Source organism: Pelodiscus sinensis, chromosome 10, assembly GCF_052426305.1.
Source record: "Pelodiscus sinensis isolate ZL-2025 chromosome 10, ASM5242630v1, whole genome shotgun sequence".
Classification (NCBI taxonomy): domain Eukaryota; kingdom Metazoa; phylum Chordata; order Testudines; family Trionychidae; genus Pelodiscus; species Pelodiscus sinensis.
Genome location: NC_143061.1, coordinates 34322816 through 34343897, shown reverse-complemented (window position 1 = coordinate 34343897; position 21082 = coordinate 34322816). Strand labels below are relative to the sequence as shown.

The 21082-nt window shown below is 37.5% G+C and overlaps 1 protein-coding gene across 8 annotated transcripts in view; it reads left to right on the top strand.

The window, feature by feature from the left end:
* U2SURP (U2 snRNP associated SURP domain containing) overlaps window positions 1-21082 on the top strand; it is an 84292-nt gene that overhangs the window by 29017 nt on the left and 34193 nt on the right. For 5 of the 8 annotated variants that reach the window (XM_089780843.1, XM_075937664.2, XM_089780838.1 and 2 more), the window contains exons 4-16: window positions 998-1112; window positions 1534-1670; window positions 4391-4458; window positions 7846-7940; window positions 8074-8109; window positions 8195-8277; window positions 9087-9252; window positions 12435-12646; window positions 13605-13648; window positions 17273-17377; window positions 18540-18606; window positions 18689-18852; window positions 20845-21007. In XM_089780843.1, coding sequence (XP_089636969.1) covers window positions 998-1112; window positions 1534-1670; window positions 4391-4458; window positions 7846-7940; window positions 8074-8109; window positions 8195-8277; window positions 9087-9252; window positions 12435-12646; window positions 13605-13648; window positions 17273-17377; window positions 18540-18606; window positions 18689-18852; window positions 20845-21007 — 1455 coding nt within the window. The remainder of the gene's footprint in view (window positions 1-997; window positions 1113-1533; window positions 1671-4390; window positions 4459-7845; window positions 7941-8073; window positions 8110-8194; window positions 8278-9086; window positions 9253-12434; window positions 12647-13604; window positions 13649-17272; window positions 17378-18539; window positions 18607-18688; window positions 18853-20844; window positions 21008-21082) is intronic. The other 3 variants (XM_089780842.1, XM_089780840.1, XM_089780837.1) reach the window with 1 other exon arrangement.

Here is a 21082-nt window from a genome sequence, read left to right as displayed (position 1 = left end):
TGTTATAACAGTTCAGTGACTGTTGTCATAATAAAAAGCTTCCAGGAAATCAGCCTGTACCCTTGACCTGCTGTCACCTTAGGCCACTTTTTTCTTGTGTGGTTTTATTTTGTATATTGTTTGACTTTAATTGCTATCAGGAGTATCAGAGGCACTGTTCAGTGTTGCATATTTTTTTCCTACAAAATAATTTTATTTTCAAACTAGATATTTTTATTTTGGGAACACAGTATATTTGTTAAATATGGTTTAGCGCAGAAATGCACATATCTGATATAAAATGGATTAAGAACAACTTGAAATATATAAGTTTTGTAAGGCCATTAAAATATCTCAATATGTTTTAACTCTTTGCTTTAGCTTGTGAACTGATGCTAATTAAAGTTGGAGTTTTTTAAAGAGCCTAAGCAAGTTAAGTGCTCAACTTTCTCAGAATTTTCAATAGGATTTTGCTTCCTAACTTTCTCATACTCCTTTGAAAATCCTAATGTGAGGCAATTTAGTGTTGCTAATTTGCAGCCTCTTATTTGTATTTATTTGTCACTTCTGAAATATACCATGTAAAATTGATCCCATTATTAATTTCATTCAGACACACAATTTGACTGGTATAGTATACACTATACAATTTTTTTTTTTTTTTTTTGCAGCACAGAGGTTACAGTCTGTGGTTTTTTAAATATTTTTCTGTTTGGCCTTTCTTTTTAGCTCTGAAATTATAAATTGTTTAAAAAAATCAACTCTACATTTATTAAACGAATAATCATATTTGACTTGTCTCTAGCTCTTGTGTTAATAATTGTCCCTACATTTCTGCTCTGAAAAACCATCTTGTCTGAAAGTGAAACTTATCTGTTCTAATTCAGTATGTGATGAGCGCCAGAAAAAAAAAAAAAAAAAAAAAAAAAAGAAAAGAAAGTCATATGACCGCTTAAGGTTTGATGTCTCAAGGATGCTGTTTGTAAAAATAGTAAACAAATTGACATTTGGTGTGTAGGAGGATGAGAAGGCAGCTGCAGAAATTTACGAAGAATTCCTTGCTGCTTTTGAAGGAAGTGATGGTAATAAAGTGAAAACTTTTGTAAGAGGAGGAATTGTTAATGCCTCTAAAGGTAAGACTGAATATTTCATCCTTAACAATTTTTGGATAATTATAAAGAACAAAGGTTAGGTTTGGATTTTATTTTGTGTTAAGTCTAATAAAATATTCTGCCCGCCAAAATGTTTCATTATGCTTTTAGGAGATGTTTATAAAACTTACTAGCATGTCAGTGAAATTATCACTTTTTTTATATTAAAAGTAAAGGTTTTTTTTATTAACCAACTACACATTTTACACATGCCTTTCCTGAGTATTACAGTTAAATTGCAGAGAGTGTGATACTATTATAGCATTTCATTTTGATTTATAAATAGCTATTTTTTATATTCTGTGTTAAAGGGATAGAATTTCAGAAATAAATTAAAAAAAACTGGGTTCTATAGCTCATTATTATGCAGTAACTGCTAACAGGATTCCTTTTTAAAATCCAGATGAACACGAAACAGATGAAAAACGAGGTAAAATCTACAAACCTTCAGCACGGTTTGCAGATCAAAAAAATCCACCAAGTCAGCCATCCTCTAATGAGAAGCCTCCATCTCTTCTAATGATAGAAACCAAAAAGCCTGTAAGTTATTCTTTTACAGATATTTACTACTTATTTAATTATTTTTCAAAGCATTTAGACACATTAACTAGATATAGTAGTTTTATCCACATTTTTAATTGGAGGAGCTAAGATATGGACATTGATTGCCCAAACATTATAGTGAATCATTGTAGAGTTTACAATGTAAAGGTCTGCTAGTCCTTTATTCAAAACAGTATCTCATGGTTCTCTAAAAATGGTGCTCTGTCTTGATTTTGTGCAGAAGAAATATTGTACATGGTCTAATATTCCTTTTAACCAAGATAATTTCATCGTGAATTAGTATTTGGTGAATATTAAAAAAAAAATTTCCAATCATTCAAGTATATGTACTTGGTAGCACCAGCTCTTTGCAGTTTTCAAAACAGCTGTCATCTGTTTTCATATGCATGTAACTTTAAGAAACTTTCACCTTTTGGACTGATTTACATTTTCCATGCTTGGTCTCTGTCTCAAGGTGAATTTTTTGAAGCTTAAGCAAAATCCTTTTATCCCTGGCAAGTCTTCTAAGATGAAGCACTTATTTTATCTTTCATTTTTCTCTCTTTTCTGTCAGCATGTATATCGTTAGTTTGTTTTGCTTTTAGCGAAAAAAATTACAAAAACTATTAAGAGTATATTAAGATGATTCGAATGAACACTCAAATCAGAAAATTTGAAAGTTAAGGTTTAACCTGAAAACTTAATGCTGTTCCTGGGCCAATTCATTTTGATGGTCTTTAGCTACTTAATCCTGTTTTCTAGATAGAATGCTTTCAACAATATATAGATGGTGTAAAGCATCTATGGTATGTCTAGACTACATTCCTCTGCCAACAGAGGCATGTAAAATAGGCTACCCGACATAGTCAGTGAAGCGGGGATTTAAATATCCCCGGCTTCATTAAAATAAAAATGGCCGCCATGCTGTGCTGGCTCAGCTGATCGTCGGTGCAGCGCACGAGGCATAAGGGAGTGGTTGACAAAGGCTTCCCCTGTTGACCGAGCCACGTCTTGACTCACGTGCTGTGCCGACGATCAGCTGAGCCAGCACATTGCGGCGGACATTTTTATTTAAATCCCCACTTTGTTGACTATGTCGGATTGTCAACAGAGGCATGTAAAATAGGCTGAGGCGTGTAGTCCAGACATATCCCTATAGTCTTGGGTGCCAGTGTGGGGGGAAAAATAAGTAATATTAAAATTAGTCAAACCTACCCTAAACATAAAACAATATGCCATGGATTTATAGAGTTGGATATTAATGGACAACATATTAAACATTTCAGTGTGTCAGAGTTTTAGTTACAAAAAAGAGCTACTTAGTTGCACTTCTTGAGTACATTTTACTTGTCCCACTGAGCCCTTCAGTGTGTTGCTGTGAAAATGTTACTGTTTTGTAAAATTGTAAAAAATAACAGCTGAGGGAAGCAATTTTTATTTTCTTGCCAACTACTTCCATCCCCATCCTGCAATCCTCCAAATGCAAAACATGTCTCCACAAAATAAGAAGTAGTATTTCCCCAAAGCTGTAGTGTATAATATTTAGTGATTAGGGGAAAAAGTACTTTTATATGTCAGCTAACTGGAAAAATGTATTCAGTTACATTAAATTACATACCTCAGAGGGGTAGCGATGTTAGTCTGTAACTGAGAACTTAAAAAACAACTAATGGTCCTGTGGCACCTTAGAAACTAACAAAAATGTAGATGGTATTATGAACTTCCGTGGGCATAAACCAAAAGCTATCTTAAAGAAGAAAGAATGGGTCACATGGGTTAGATAAGAAGCATATATTAATGCATTAAGAAGCAAGCATGAAATATTAGAATATTCTCATTCTTAATTTTAAGTCAAGTATTTTTCTGACACACTTTCCTTTTAAGAGTAAACATCCCTTCAGAGCTATTTCTGTATTTGAAGTAGAAATAGAAGGAAATACTGCTTGAGTATAGTGTTTGTGTATGAATGTATATTTCAATATGCATGAATTACTTAACTGGACATAGAATATAACTTTCAAAGTCTAAGGGTTCAACCCCTAAGGGCTGATCTACACTACCACTTAAGTTGATCTAACTTATGTCACCCAAGGTTGTGAAAAAGCACCAGCATACACGTGAAATTTGTGTCATGGGAAGGACTATGGTGGTGAGAGATTCTGTGCTGCCCACATAGTTTCTATTTCTTGCCAAAGTGGAATAATTGTGCCAACAGGAGAGCACTCTCCTTTCAGCACAGTGTGTCTGCATGAGACACATTATAGTGGCAAAGCTGTGCCGATGTAGCACTGTAGTGAAGTTTTGCCCTTAGTAACTAAGGATGTAGTCCACTTTTATGATTAAAGTAAGTGATAAGATTGACAAACAGCATTAGAAGATGTTAAGTATGTATCTTACGTCGTGAAGATAATGTTTGAGCATGAGAACACAATTAAAGATTGAATTGTCATGTATAAATCCAAAGACAGAGTTAAGATTTACATTCTGCCGTAACTTTTGTATTTCCTGACTTTGTGTTCATAGGGCTCAGCTTTAATGTTTTTAAAGGTGGATTTTTGTCTGCAATTCAGTCATTTGGAAACCTGCAGTCCAAAGATAATATGGACTGGAACTGATCTAAAATACACATCACTCAAACATTTATTTGACAAACCATTTCATTGTGTGGTGTTCTGAAACATCCAGCACCTTTCTTGCTGACACATTCTTTATTTTAGCCTTTGAAGAAGGGGGAGAAAGAAAAGAAAAAGAGCAATTTAGAACTCTTCAAAGAAGAACTAAAACAGTAAGTAGCAACGATGGCACACGTTTTAAATTTCCCTTTTTACAGATATCAAACCAGGAATCAGATCATCACATCAGTTTCTAGTACGCTTGAGTGTTACTCCAATAGAGTGCATGGCATCTACTAGTCCTTTGGGGGGAGTCACATTTCATGAATAGCCAAGGAGTTTGGTTCCTCAGTTAAAGCAGGACTATGTACCGGGAGTGCAACAGTCTTTGCCCCCTCAGCTACGGGTGCCTGTGCAGTGGCCATTCTGGACTACCCATTCTAGACCTCAGGGATCTCAATGCCTTCGTCTTCACAGCCAAATTCAAGATGGTGACCCTAGCATTGATCATCCCATCCCTGAATCTCGGAGACTGGTACGCTGCCCTCAGTCTGAAGGACGCCTACTTTCATATTTTGTTCGCTGCTCACCACAGGCAGTTCCTACATTTTATGGTTGGCCAGGATCATTACCAGTTTACTGCCCTCCCCTTCGGCTTGTCTATGGCCCTTGGTGTCAGCCGACGGTCAGGGCAGCGTGTGCGTGTGTGTTACACCCAAGTCTTCAACTGCTGAGACGCAAAGTCTCGTTGCAGCGGGCAGCCTAGGAGGCTGGAGGGCGCCCCGAAAAATAGTTTAACGTCCGTGACTTTACTGCTAGGACCGAGGTCCCATCGCAGAGGGTAGCCAAACAGGCTAACAGACGCCCCAGTGTGTACAGGAAGAGCTTATTACACTTCAGATTTTAGCTGCTAGAATTCATAATTTCTTCGCAGCGGGCAGCCCAGGAAAGGCTGAGAAGTGCCCCAGTGGACCCTGTCACCTGGGAGTAACACAGATCCAAACGCCCAAGCTCTTCCTATAACTGTCCCTTTATGACCGGCTGAAGTTCTTTTAAATTGTGCTTGGTTCTATTACAGCAACTGAAGGAGTCAGGTTAAAGCTTAAACAGTTACAGGTTTGTTGAGGAAGCTTATAAATCATATGGTTACAATGGCTATTGCTCTATTTCTTAACTACTAGCAAAATATAGATCTTAAAAATGGTTACAAAGAAGATAGATAGAAAAATAGAAATAATGGTACCAAGTAACAGCTTACTCTTTCTATGTGTACACTTAAGACAGAGGACCACATCCAGGTACAATTTTTACCCCCTTATGCTGGAGTTGAGAGGCACAGGTCAGGCCAGGGCCGGGCCCTCAATTCCTAGGAAAGACGAAAATATGAGGTGGGCGTCCCCATAGAACCTCGAGAGGTCAAACACCTAACCTGACCAGCAGGTAGAGGGTAGAATGATACTCAAAGTGAGTGTGTTGCTGGACCTATTTTTATACTCATGGGGTCACGTATTTCTCTTTCTTGTCTGTCATGCCAAATGGGGCTGGTCTGTCTTTTGTGAGACCAGTTCTTACAAGGGAGTTGTGAACTTAATTTACACTTGTAAGAGAGATAACTAAATTGGAATTACTGGGGATTCTTTTCTCAGTGGGAAATTCCTCTCCCAGGGACTGTGTGTGTTCGAATCAACATGGGTGTCAGCCTGGGCAGTTCTCGCAGCCTCGAGGCCAGCTTATTGCCTTAATCGCTCTCTCTCTCTCCTCATATCTGTTTTCAGCTCCTCAGGATCAGATGAGCCAGCATAGACTATACTGATATTATTGCTCCTTCTCTGTCCTGTATGCTTCAGGAACCTCAGAGAGGCAAATAAGATGGATGAGATGGGGGGGTGGGGGCTGTCTGGCTACACTTGGGTATTCACAAAATGCATGGCCGTAGTCGCTGCCACTCTGAGGAAAAGTGGTGTCCAAGTGTTTTCGTATCTGGATGACCGGCTGGTACGGGGTCTCTTCTCCGACCAAGTGCTGGCCCACATTGCCCTGGTACGAGACCCATTTCAGGAGTTGGGCCTTCTCTTAAATGTGGCCAAGAGAAGGCCTGGTCCCCAGTCAAGTCATAATTCATGGGCACTCAGCTGGACTCCACGTTTGCCACGGCCTCCCTGCCCAGGTCATGTTTTCTGGCTATCAGAGACATTGTCATGACTCTGTGGGCATTCCCAATGATTGTGGCCAGGAACTGCATGCCCCTGCTGGGTTTCATGGTCACCTTTACTTATGTCATCCAGTACAGCAGACTCCACATGCTCCTGCTGCAGTTGTGGCTGGTGTGGGCTCACAACCTGTCCCTGCACTCTTGGGGCAGAATGGTGATGGTTCCCCCCAAAGTCCTCCATTCTCTGGATTGGTAGATCTAGGAGGAGATTTTCTGCGCCCGAGTACCATTCTCTAGGCTGGGGATGTTAAATTTCGATTAATTAGCTAATTGAGTGGTGGATGGAATTTCCATCCACTACTCGATTAGTCGATTGTGGGGTTGCTTGCTATTCCACTGTACCTCTCCCTTTGAAATGTACAAGAGCAGCCTGCAGCTTTTGTATATTGCAAAGGGAGAGATGCAGCGAGTTCTCTCTGCCTCTCTGCTTTTGAAATGTACAAGAGCCACAGCAGCTCCTGTACATTTCAAATGGAGAGAGGCAGTGGGAACCCGTGCCAGCAGGCAGCAAAGCAGTCCCCGCTGGCACGGGTTCCCCTCTGTGTCTCTTCATTTGAAATGTACAACAGCCGCAGGCGGCTCTTATACACTCCAAAGGGAGAGGAGCAGCAGTGGGACCAGCATGAGTGGGACTGTTTCAGTTCCCGTTCATGCTGTTTCCCCCCTGCTCCTCTCCTCTCCTGCCCCCTGTGAAGACAGTGCTGGCACCGGGGGGTGGGGTGGGGCGGGAAGAGGGGGAGGGAACTGGCTTTTAAGAACTTAGAAAACAACTTAAAAAAAGGAAACTAAGGAGGGATATGAGAGCACTCTATAAAATCGTAACTGGTGTAGAAAAAGTGAATAAGGAAAAGTTTTATTTAGTTATTCCCTTAACATAAGAACTAGGGGTCAGCAAATGAAATTTATAGGTTCAAAAGAAATAAAAGAAGTGTTTTTTCACGCAGTGCACAGTCAACCTGTAGAACTCCTTTCCAGAGGATGTTGTGAAGACCAGGACTTTATCGGGGTTCAAAAAAGAACTAGATAAATTCAGGGAGTTAATTTCATCAATAGATATTAGCCAGGATGGGTAGGAATTGTGTCCCTAGTCTGTTTGTCAGAGGCTGGAAATGGATGACAGGAGAGGGATCACTTGATATTTACCTGTTCTGTTCACTCCCTCTGGGGCATTGGCCACTGTGGGAAGGCAATATACTGAGCTAGATAAACCTTTGGTCTGACCCAGTATGGCCTTATGTTCTTATGTAAAATGTTGAATGCTCATATTTTGGAAGATATAGTTAAAAATTGTTTAGAAACGATCACTCAAATTGTAGCTAATTGCGCTCTGTATTTAACGTTTTTGTAGAATTCAAGAGGAGCGTGATGAAAGGCATAAAACAAAAGGTAGATTAAGTCGTTTTGAGCCTCCTCAGTCGGATTCAGATGGCCAGCGCCGTTCCAGTAAGTAATCATTATTTTATTATGTATGTATATGTGTGTGTGTGTGTGTGTGTGTGTGTGTGTGTGTGTGTGTGTGTGTGTGTGTGTTTGAAAAAATGTGTAGACTAAATATACATAATTTCTTTTTATTTAGTGGATGCTCCTTCAAGAAGAAACAGATCTTCTGGTGGTAATATAGATTCTTTTTCATTTAGTACTATATTGTTTCATTTAAATTAATGCTTTGGATTATAATAATCTTCTGTTCATTTTAGTACTGGATGATTACGCACCAGGTTCACATGATGTTGGTGATCCAAGCACAACAAATTTGTACCTTGGAAACATTAATCCTCAGGTAATGTGGAATTTAGCCATGTAACAAGAGCACTATTTACATTGACTCCAGTTGAACTCTTTCAGGAATTTTCTGTGGATTTTTATCTCAGTGAAATTTTGTTTTATGGTGACCAGTAATAATTAGACTGTACATTTAAAGTAGTATTTATTAGTGAAAAATATTATCACACTGTAGATTCAGATTTAAACAGTGGAATACTGAGGGCAGCATTTTCTGTGGAAACATTTTTACTGTAGATCTCCTTGCTGGAAAAGATCAGGCTGAGCTGAAGCCTGATTGTGTTGGGTCAGAATATGAGACATTCCTTTTCAAGCCTTCCCCCAAGAATGAGGCCAAAAACAGCACCACACTGAAAACTCACATATATCTACGTCGGGGTTCTCAAAATTCATAGCACCGCAAAACTCTTCTGACAATACAAATTGCTACATGAACCAAGGAGAGGGGATTGAAGCTTGAGCTCACTAGAACTCTGCCATTCTGGGGTAGGGCAAAGAAGATGGGCCTAAAACTTGAGCCCCACTGGTTAGGGCTAAAGCCTTCAGGCTTCAGCTCTGTGTGCTGGGGCTTTGGTTTTGACTCTGGGTAACAGGGCTCAGGATTTAGGCCTGGGCCCCAGTAAGTCTAAACCAGTCCTGGCAACCTCATTAAAAGGAAGTTACAACCCACTTCCCCACAGTTTTAGAACCACTGATCTACATAGTTGCCTGTTTTTTCCGAGAATCGAGAGAAATAATATCTCAGCATGATATATGTGCTTCACCAAATCTGTAGCTAAATGCTAATTCTGGTTTCTTTTCCTATAGATGAATGAAGAGATGTTATGTCAAGAATTTGGGCGGTTTGGACCATTAGCTAGTGTTAAAATTATGTGGCCAAGAACTGATGAGGAAAGAGCCAGAGAGAGGAACTGTGGTTTTGTTGCCTTTATGAACAGGAGAGATGCTGAACGAGCATTAAAGAATTTAAATGGTAAAAGGGACTTTAAATTGTGTCTAGTCATAATTACCTTTTGTGGGAGGCTTGATTATAAGTTTGGTAGACATGTATCCTAGAGTTAAGTTGTGTCAGAATCAGAGGGGTAGCCATGTTAGTTTGAATCTGCATAAACTGAGAAGTCCTGTGGCACCTCATAGACTAACAGTCTATAAATCTATCAGATTTAGTCTATATAAATCTGTTAGTCCAGTGTTTCCCAATTTTATTTGGCCACAGAACCTCTAGAGTTGCTTTGCGATTAGTCGGGGGGAGGCAAAGACACCCCCCTCCACTTTTAGTTGGGGGCGGGGGGGGAGAGACCCGACGCAAAAAAGCTCTGTCTTTAAGAGGGGGCAGGGGAGTGCCGGCTCCTCGCGGAACCCTTACTTTCGCTTCGCAGAACTGCTGGGGTCCGTGGAGCACCAATTGGGAAACACTGTGATAGTCTATGAGGTGCCACAGGACTTCTCAGTGTTTCAAAATGTTATTGAAAACATTGCATGTGATAGAAAAGTTTGAAACTTACCATATTCTTATTTCATTTTTATTTGCTAGTGCAGTTTTAAATGCCATTTAAAAATAAGATTGAAGTTTTATGGCTTGCTTTCCTCTGAGAGTGGAAATAGTTTTTCTAATTGCAAAGGGTGGAAAGAATGCTACTGTATTATACATAATTAAAACATTTAAATAGTGAATTGATTATTTTTCGTAAATAGTTAAAGGTGTGAATTGAGGCAGGTCTATACTTAATATTTGTGCTACTATAATAAAGTTGATTAGAAGTGTGAAATTGTTACATCATTTTCATATTTGCCAAAATCTTGGTATAGATGCGGATAGACTGGCAAAATAGTGTTTTGAAGATGTAGTGTGTTTCATTTGGGGAAATGACATAACGATTCCAGTGAAAGCACATTCTTAATAATGTTAGCTGGGTCTATATTAGGGCCATATCTACGTGAGTGAACTGTCAGGGTACGTCTAGACTGCATCCCTTTGTTGGCAGAGTGATGCAGATAGGCAGGTCGACATTGCGAATGAAGCGGGGATTTAAATATCCCGTGCTTAATTTGCATAAAAATGGCTGCTATTTTTGCCGACTCATCACTTTGTCGCCAAAAAGCGGCAGTCTAAAAAGGGAACTGTTGAGAAAGAAAGCCTTTTTCAACAGATCCCTGCAAGGAGGCATAAGGGATCTGTCAAAAAAGGCTTTCTTTCTTGACAGATCCCCCTCTAGACTGCTGCTTTTTGCTGACAAAGTGTTGTTTGCAAAAACGGTGGCCACTTTTATGCAAATTAAGCACGGGATATTTAAATCCCTGCTTCATTTACAGTGTCACCCTGCCTAATCTGCATCACTCTGCCGACAGAGGGATGCAGTCTTGACATACCCTCAGTTGCACAACTACCAATGAAGTGTACTGCTCTATGACCGCTCATGTAGTCACTCTTTGCTGATGGGGGAGAGCTCTCCTGTAAACATAATACAAACACCTAAATAAGAGACAGTAACTATGTTTGTGGGAGAGTGTTGGTTGTGCACAGGAGTGCTTATGTTGACAAAAAGCTAACACCGCTCAGAGACTTGTGGGTTTTTTTCATACCTTGAGCAGCGTAAGTTTTGCTCACAAAGGGGGTAGTGCAGACATTTCCCATAGTACCACTGTATTGGCAAATCTCTTTGTGTAAACTAGGCCTAAATAATGCTCTACAAACTATTTTATAGCTCATCAATTTGATATGAGTATTAGAATCAATTGAATTTAGGACAGTGATCTTCAAAAACTTTGACTTGATGCACAAATCCTGTGCTGTTAATACTGGCAAGTTATGAAAAGAAAAACCTGCCAAATGAAGAAATAACACAAAAAACGAAAGGAAAAAGTACTTAAAGTACTGCTTTCATGTAACTGTGGGTGAATGGAAAGGCTTTCTCTCCAGCCTACATATCCAATTTTTTGTTGTTGCGAGTGAGTGAATAATTTTTTACTTGGTTTAAGGAAGATACAACAAGCTATAGAATGGCTAATTTGTGATTAATTCAGTTTTGCCACAATGACTGCCAGTGGTTGCTTTGAAGTTGAAAATTCCCAGAGGGAATTCAGAATGTTTTGGATAATAAAGAGATCATGCTCAAAAAGGTCATGCATTTAAAATTAAATGCAAAAGTGCATTTAAAATGTGTGATATTTTTATTTACACTCACTAAATTGTTTATCTGTGAATAAAACTTCAGATTTTTCTTTTAACTTAGTAGTTACATATTTATCCCAATTGGGGAATAAATAATGAACAGTTTTTATTGTCTTTGCCTTACATACTTCCTATTTTGTAGTGAGAGTTGTTCACTTTCCTGTATATTTTATTCATACTATCTTTGGCCTTTTCTGAAGAGTAGTTTTTTTTGTTTAGTACTCATTTCAGAACTTCCATATGGAGAAACCTAATATTTGGAGAATGGAGTGTTAATCACCAGTATATATGCAAAGACTTTATGGTTACTGTGGATTTAGTTAGTTTTTAACAATTCAACATCAATGTGCACGGTACTCTTTTGACAGCATACTTTGAACCCCTCCAAAAATCTTTTATGTAGTGGATTTTCATTTTGGATGGTTGTAACCTGTAGGGATGTTAAAAAGCAGTTAATTAGGTAATGTGACTATAATCACTACAAGCTGTGGGCTCCCTGGGAGTGGAGCTGGTAGCCAGTGCATACTGGGGCTCTTAGCTGCCGGCACCATTCACAGGGAGAACGCAGCACGGGCCACAGCTAGCTCCCTTGGAGATGGTGTGTGTTGGAAGCCAGCATGTATCGGCTCCTGCCTGCTTCCCTTCTACTGGGAAGCTTGCTGCTGTCCCTTGCTGCTGCCTCCGTGACAGAGGCAGCAGTGTAGAGGTGGCAGCTGGCTCCCTGGGCGTGGGGGGTGAGCCTGCATGTAACTGTTCTGGTAACTGATAAGTTCATGCTTATCAATTAACCGTTTAAACAGTTTTGCTATTACTTCCCGAGTAAAGTGCAATCTTGATATAATCTTACCTGAGTAAGTGAAAACAGATTAATTTTAGTATAGGCAGGTCTGGGCCCAAAAGCCATAAGGAAACATTGTGAACAGTGGCACAGTACCAATTTATAACATTGCTTACAGTTTTTTTCAACTAATTCACTTTTACAGGCAAGATGATTATGTCCTTTGAAATGAAGCTAGGTTGGGGCAAAGCAGTACCTATTCCACCACACCCAATATACATTCCACCTTCCATGATGGAGCACACCCTCCCTCCACCTCCATCAGGACTGCCTTTTAACGCTCAGCCTAGAGAGAGATTGAAGAATCCTAATGCTCCGATGTTACCACCACCAAAAAACAAGGAGGATTTTGAGAAGGTAACTTAAAAATGTACCATGGGCCATATCTAATTTATATATATTAAATCTATGGTAGTCTTTTTCAATGGCTTTATAGAATTGCTTTGTTCAGTCTGTTTCTGGTGGCCCTTAGCTACACAAACTGAGCTGTTCCCCGCCTTAGCCTAAGGGACCTTTATCCCTGAGGCACTGTCTGACTACATTAGGCCATGGTATTGGGCCTTGTCTTATTTTTATTTCTCTTTTAAATCTGGCCATCATTTTCCCCCTCCAAACTCCCTGGGGTTTTTTCTCCTACGTCCCCCCTTTCGTAAGCTGCCAGATTTGCAGTGTCTAAATTATTTCCTTTAAAGCAAATGCTACATATGAATTCAGATAGCTTAATTTTTACACTAGAATGAGCTCATAAAATAGTTCTTCTGTCTAGATGGCTGCTAGTAAGTTCAGACTTTGAGTCAGTATTTGAGAATAGCTGGAGTCAGAATGTTTTCAGAGGTTTTTAGAACATTAGCTATGACAATAAAATGAAGGGTAAGTATTTTTTTAAACACAAGCCAATTTGATTTATATTTGTAAGAAGTTGTTGATTAATGAATGAAATTTATAAGATAGGTTTATTTTTTAACAGGCTTGGGAACAGAGTAGGAAAAATTAGTATGATTCAGGTCAAATAGTTGAGAACTGTTTCATAAATTAAAATTCCTTAGTTATTCTCAGTGTAGTACTTATTCAGTGCATTGATGTGCATTCCGACAGGAATGTTCTAATACTTTGCAACTAGTGAACTTTTGTGATTCACTGAACACAACCATCTGCTTTTTATGTAATTGCTTAGTTATAACTTTCCAGCAGTGATTGCCTGCAAGTCTTGTGATAGATGTGTAGTATTTTCAATGCATATGTATATTTTTGCTTGTTACTTGTTAACAATACTCACATATTCTATGTTTATTATCTGATGTGACTTCATATACAGACTCTGTCGCAAGCCATAGTCAAAGTGGTTATCCCAACAGAAAGGTACATGTTTTTCTTTATTATTACTGATCTAAATATAGAAAATATCCCCTTCGGAATTTTAAAGAAAAATTGTGATGTTGAGGAAAAGGTAATGGCTTGACTGAGCAATGGTTCTTTCATACTACTTATAATAGAAATTCATTTATTTTACAGCCTATATTTCACACTTAATATTTACCTCAGCAGTTTGGTGGAGAAGAACAGAATTATGATTCTCAGCAGCCAGACTTGAATACTAGGGTATAGTTCATGTAATTTAATCAGAGAACATTAGTCTGAGAAGTATTTAAGATTAGTGACAGTTCTGTAGATCTTGCCATTAACATCTGAATAATTCAGAGCTATAACATTTCTGTATATACTGCTTTCTTTTCAGAATTATGAACACATAACTCAGAACTCTGGTGTAGTTGACCCTATTGATTGAGCTTCATTACCCTTTTTGTTTTGTTTTGTTTTTTGTTTACTTCATACACAGCAGTCAACTAAATAGGTAATCAGGTAGAAAAGGGTGTTCTGTAATGCAATGAGTATGTATTTAAGTTTGACCTCACATTAGTTTAACTGCCAAGGCATTGATGTAGGTACACCCTTGCTCAGTTAAGCTAAAACCTTCTCCCAAACATAGGAACACAACACTGGTTTAAAAATTAATGAGCACAAAAGAAACCAAATTCTCTTTGACATTGGCCTTGGTGAGCAACACCAGCTGAACTGTCTGCGGCAGCGGGGGACCAGGAAAACATCATGGGATGGATTGGGAAAGTATACAGTTTTTGACCAGACATTGGTACGATCGGCTCCAATAAATGTGGTTTTATTGTAACTGAAAGAAATTTTTTGTTGGCCAACTTAAGATAATTGACATTTTTAAATAATGCACTTTAAACCATCATCCTTTTGTACTACACTGTTTTTATTGTCATAAAATAGGCCCTATTTTTTTGTGTGTAAAGGGTTTTGTAAAAATAGTTTAAGGCAGTAGTATAAACACATTTTCCAGCATACACAAACAGTGTAATTTTACTAAATTTCAGGATAATGCAACTTTTGATTAGTTTGATGTGGAATTATTACAGTGGCCAGCAGGAATTTGCCTTTAAAATCAGACTTAGTAAGTTGTATTGGTTAGTAAAGCAAGTATTGAAATAGGAATGTTTGTAATGTAACTAGCTTTCAAAGAAAACTATGCTCCCATTTTATGTATTGCAGCATTTTGAAAGTTCATGTGGTGAGGAGTACTTATCACATTACCTGAACTGTGTTCAAAAATAATTTTGAATTCAGTGTTTTTTAGCTTCCTGTTGGTAACTTGATTGAAGTGACATTAGTGATGCCAGTAGTGGGAAAAGACTATATGATGTCCCTACTGTGCAAATTTATGTAATTGACTTCAATGGGACTGCTCATACAATTGCAGATAATGTGTACATATCTGCAAGATTAGAGGCCTATGATTATAAAGCCAGTTTCCTTTCTTTTCCTTCGAACAATACTTAATTTTGTATATATTTTAGTTTATACACTGAAAATTTTCTGTTTATATTTTCATTGTTTTGCAAGCGAAACTGGTTTTAAAGTATTGTACTCTCATTATAGGTATTAAAAGTGATATGGTCTTGTCAGAAGTGTGATGTACTAAATCTTTTCTCCTGTGCAGTTGTGCAGTTAAGACTGGATATTTTTCTAAAATATATGCTTTTGTTCAGTCACAAATAAATGGACTTGATGGAGTTGCTGGTTGAACTTCCATGGTTGTGTTATGCAAGAACTTTGGTTTGCTAATCACAATGATCCCTTCTCACCTTAAAAATCTATGAATTTATCAGCATCAGGAGGCTCAAATCTCATTTTAATTTTTCACTGTTATTTTCAAGTAATTAGCTTGCTGTTTATGAAACATTCTTGCTACTTGGACTTTCAGAACACTGCACTGAATAAAATGGCTGCAGAATTATTTTGAGTATGTTGTCTGCAGAATGTTTCCAGGCTTGTTGTCAAATGTAGTATCATGCAGAAAAACACTGAGTTTTAGGTAGGGCTTAGTTGAAGTACTGCTTTTGGTCTTTTGTGTAATATATGAAGGAAATGCAGTCCTAGTAATAATTAATGCATTATTCAGACCATTTGCCAGTTTCTAAGCTGTAGGAACAAATTATGTTTCTTTAGTCTTAAATTTATTTTTCATTACATTCTTTAGTTTTGTGGGGAAAAAATAGTCCAATTACGAATTTTATATTTGTGAGAGCTTTGAACTATTATGATGGTAAAAAATAAAATAGCCATCACCTAGTAATCATATGGTACATGGAGACACAAATGAAGTAATTCTGTTATTTTTCTTTTATGAACAGTTACCAAATTTTAAACATAATACTTTATGGATTTTATCCTATTTTGGAGTCACTGAAAGGGAAATATACGTACAATGTTTGAAGAGCCAATATCCTTTTGTTTTGCTTTTAAATAACTGATATGGGATAGAAACACAAAGCAGCTAAAAATAAAGCTGTGTTTTTTTTTTTTTTTTGCTTGTACCACATCTGAAACACTTACATTGTGAAGCCTTTCATTGATGTGCAGGATGTGACCTATATTTGAAAACTTAGGGCCCTGTTTCAAAATGTAAACCTGTTTCCATTATACTTAATATTAATTTAGCCAAAAGAAGGTCACTGTTAAATAATAAATGTATTCTGATTGAAAATCAGGTTCTGCCATATTACAGGAGTTTTATCAGTCTTTAAGTGGGCCTAAATTTTCAAATTAAATAATACCTTCAGATTTTCATCCAACAGATTTGTCTAACTGTAAATGTCTAAGGCTGTTGTGGGGAACAACATGGAATCTAGCTTTCTTTATAGATTTTGGAATTTTAATTTGGCTTATTGAGTTTGGGTTGCTACAGAATGGATGAAACAGCAAATGGTATGTCTTGATAAATGACACACAGGTTTGTTTTAATGGCATACATCTTAAAATGTCGATCAAAAGGATGTTGGCTCATTAATGACCTAATTTTAATAAAATCTTCATCTGGTTTGTATAAGGAAAGCTGATGCACAATTTTGCACCCTCAGACATTTTTTCTTCTGTATTTTTTAACTTGAAAGCTGGATGGAGTTTCTATTAAAGTGGTTACATGATAATTTGTATTAATTTTAAGTATAACAAGCAAACAATAGACAGTCTACAGAACACTAACTTTTAAAATGTATCAACACTAAATGATACATTAAACTAGAATGTATCAGTACTAGTTCAGGGATAATTTTTCGTTGACTAACTTAGAAAACTTTTTGGTGTTCAGTTGCCCTTTTTTATAAGTAAGATCATTATGTTTTGACTAAGGAAGAAGAAGACATGGGCTAAATTGTTGAAATTTAGGAATATGAGCTTCAGGTAGAAAATGCACACTCCACCTTTATCAGGCATCTTTTCATTTTAGTATGCCTGTGTTCTTGATGCACATTTAACATTGCTCCATGTTACCTTTTTATATTACTTTTTTTAACAGTACAGCAAAATAATCTCCTGCACACAGTAATAGTATTTTAGGTGGAGTGTAGTTTTATATAGCGTTAGGTCTGAATCCATTTTTCTTTAACTGTGTTGTTGTTGTAGGAATTTGCTCGCATTAATACATCGAATGATAGAGTTCGTGGTACGTGAAGGGCCTATGTTTGAAGCCATGATCATGAACCGAGAAATCAACAATCCAATGTTCAGGTACTTATTTGTTTAATATTCAGTAACATTGAATCTGTTTCAGTTATTGTTAGTATTTTTTTTAATTATAGTGGGAGATGTTTTCTGGATGTGTATCTTGAATGTAAATAAGTTATTTTTTTGAAAATTTGTGAGTTTTACTAATTGTTCATGTGTCCTGAATCAGAATGAAAGCTAAAACGTCAGCATTTTTTGTGAAACAAAATTTCCTCCCTGACAAAAATTTCTAAACAAAATAGTTTCAAAATTATATTAATTTTAAGCACAACAAATTTTTTGTGTTAAATAACAAAATATTATGTTTTGACACTTTCAGCATGATTTTTTCTAATATTTTAAAGACAAAATTTTGTCAGTGAAATTTTGATTGTTTCAAATGGTAAAGTAGGTGTTTTTCCAATGATAAACTGTTTCAGAAAGCTCTCATGCTATTATAGCCATTGGTACAATAAAATTCTTTCAAATGTCATGCGACTCCTAGTAGTCTGAAGAGTTCAATGTCATTGATAATGAAGTATAAAATGCATATTTTACACAATATATTATATGAACACCAGACTCCAGTAGAAGTTAGGAGTCTTTATATTAACTTGGAGCAGGAATCAGATAAAATCCCTAGCAAGCTGCTGTTTGTCCCACAAGAAACTATGGCATTTTGTAATTTCCTTTTGTCCTGAATCTGAATGAAACTTCAAAATTTCCTACAAAACAAACTTATGAAAAACTTAAATTCAGTCTTGGGGGCTATAATAACTCTTCAAGCTCATATATTTCCCACTTGCTGAAGGACAAGCCACTTAATCTGTATAGGTCCAGTAGCTGTGCTATCAAAATCCTACTCTGTCCTGGAGCACAAGGTGCTCTAATGGAGTTCTGCATTTCATCCTGCTGTTTGTCTGTGTCTCCATGTATTGATTCCCCCAAACTGCTATCGCTGTGCAGGGGCAACGCTCTATTTCTGCTGCTCTTAAGTAGCTTGTGGCCAGAGTGGGATGAGGGGAAGGAGTTGCATATTGATGCCTTTCATTTATTTAAATAGTGTTTCCTTTGAATTGTGTGTGTGTGTTTTAAGGTATACATGTAATAATACTTTACTTTTTAAGGTATACATGTAATAATGCTTTACTTTTTACCCCCCTCCCCCCCCCCGTACCTTACTTAGGTTTTTGTTTGAAAACCAAACTCCAGCCCATGTATATTACAGATGGAAGCTTTATTCAATTTTACAGGCAAGTAAAATGTTAGTGATAATTCACAATGTTGCACATGATAAAGTACGGGAACACTGAGTGAAATGTTTTGTGTTTTTAGGGAGATGCTCCAACCAAATGGAGGACAGAAGATTTTCGTATGTTCAAAAATGGATCATTTTGGAGGCCGCCACCATTAAATCCATACCTGCATGGGATGTCAGAAGAGCAAGAAACTGAAGCCTTTGTAGAGGAACCTAACAAGAAGGGTGCACTTAAGGAGGAGTAAGAACTTAAAAGATCTAGTATTTTCAAAGATGTCATTGTGATGTCTTATCTGCTAATTTTTTTAATAGTATGGCATGCTATCCCAGATACCCTACTGTGTTTTACTGTAATGTTAAGAGTTTGGATCTCTTTTAGAACTGTTGTTGCATGTATGTTTTTAGTATCGTTCATGAATTTTTAGTGTGATTAATTTCAAGTCACATCTGGTTTTTGACTTAGATTTTGTTGAGTTTTCCCACCCTTGCTTATTTAACTGCTTGAAAAGTGCTCAGACTGTTGGTCAGTGCAGCCCCCTATTTAAGGGAGGATAATGTCAAAGTATTTGTCATTTTCTTATCTTCATGTGTTGGTGGGTGACACTAATTCCAGAGTGGGCTGGAGAAAATAAATGAACAGTTAAAACTTGCCTGCTTTGGATGTCTGAAAAGACTTAAATGTAAATATTGTCCCTGTTTACTCATCCTATCATTAGAGCCCTGCACTAATTTATATCTGAGTTTGTATCTGAATCTACAACTGTATCCACAAAAATGAGTCGTGGACATCTGCATTGATATAATGCGGATATAGGCAGATTTTCAGAGTTCTACCAATGACCAGCATTTGATCCACCTTGACCCTATTCTAGATAGATGGATTTTAATACTTTTATATCTGATGATTTCATTAACTGGAAATTAAAATATGAAATAGTTACTAATTGGCAGAGGGAAAGTTAGTCACAGGGCAATATAAATTTTCTTCCGTTTAGTCTAACTGCAGTGACATGTTAATATCAGTAGTGCACAACAAAGTGTTATGTTACAGAAGGAACTTTGTGGCTGAACTTATTGAAAACTTCAACTCAATTCAAAACAGAAGCTGGAAAACTCTGTTAGTCTCTCTATAGTCTTACCTTTCGTTTGGCACACAAATTCTAAGATTATTATACACAAAGGAGAGTAGACAAGAACACGAATTGTGAATACCTTTTTGTATTGAAATACCCCATAAAAACTTGACAGTCACAGGTCTGATACAGACATAAATTAGGAATAACTCTATTGCAGTCAAAATAGTTAAATCACTTGTTACATAATTGTGAGAGGAAAATAGGGTATAACCTTTCTCTCCTTATATATGTCTTCCATTTTGTCAACTCCCCCCTCATATGTTTAAAAAAAAATGTGTGGACTAGGGATCTAAGCGGATAGTCGACTAGTCCCTCAACTAGTCACTTCCCCAAGCGTGGGAAGCAGGAGCTGGTGCTAGGGAGAGCCGGCTTAAAAAAGCTGGTTCTCCCCTAGCACTGTCTCTGTGGAGGGCAGGGGAGGCATGGGAGGTAGTGGGGACTGGGCATGAGCTGGCTCTTAATACATTTAAAAATCAGAAGTGCAATGGGGAGGACCCGGCATGAGCCAGGGCAGCTGATTCCTGGCTTGCTCTGGGTTCTCCCCACTGCGCTTTAGCCTTTTTACGTTTAAGATTGGTGCATAGTGGGGGAACCCAACACAAGACGGAAATCAACTGGCCTGACTCGCGCCGGGTCCTCCTGCTGCGCTCCAGCCTTTTAAATATATTTAGAGCTTGCTAGCTTTTAATACCTTTAAAAGGCAGAGCCTCAGTGGAGTTAGCTTCCACGGCTGGGAGCTAACCCTGCTGTGGCTCCCTCGCTTATTGACTAGTTGATGGAAAATCCATTGGCTAGTCAATGTTAAATTTAGTTTACTCAACATCCCTAGTATGTACTTCTGTTTCATTATTCTTTATTTACACCATGTAATTATTGCAATATGTGCAGCTGTGGAAATAGGCTACAATGTGGCATAAATTAGAGGAGAGTTTATAGTAGACTTGGTCTGTTTGGTTGGCTAGTTTGTTTTTACATTTTGATTATTTAAGTTTATTTTGGCCCTAAACAAGTTGATTTCACTACATGCTTAATTAGAAACATATAGGCAAAGTGATATTCTATTATATTAAAATGTGAAAAACACTGTGAAATTTTAGACAGAGGGACAAGTTAGAGGAGATCCTGCGTGGATTAACACCTCGTAAGAATGATATTGGCGATGCAATGGTTTTCTGTCTTAATAATGCTGAAGCTGCTGAAGAAATTGTAGACTGCATTACTGAGTCATTGTCCATTTTGAAGACTCCTCTTCCTAAAAAGGTATAAAGCATTTCTCTAATCATACTAAGTATAATTGGGGATCTTTCACTTCAAGGAGTGCATGCAATTAAAATT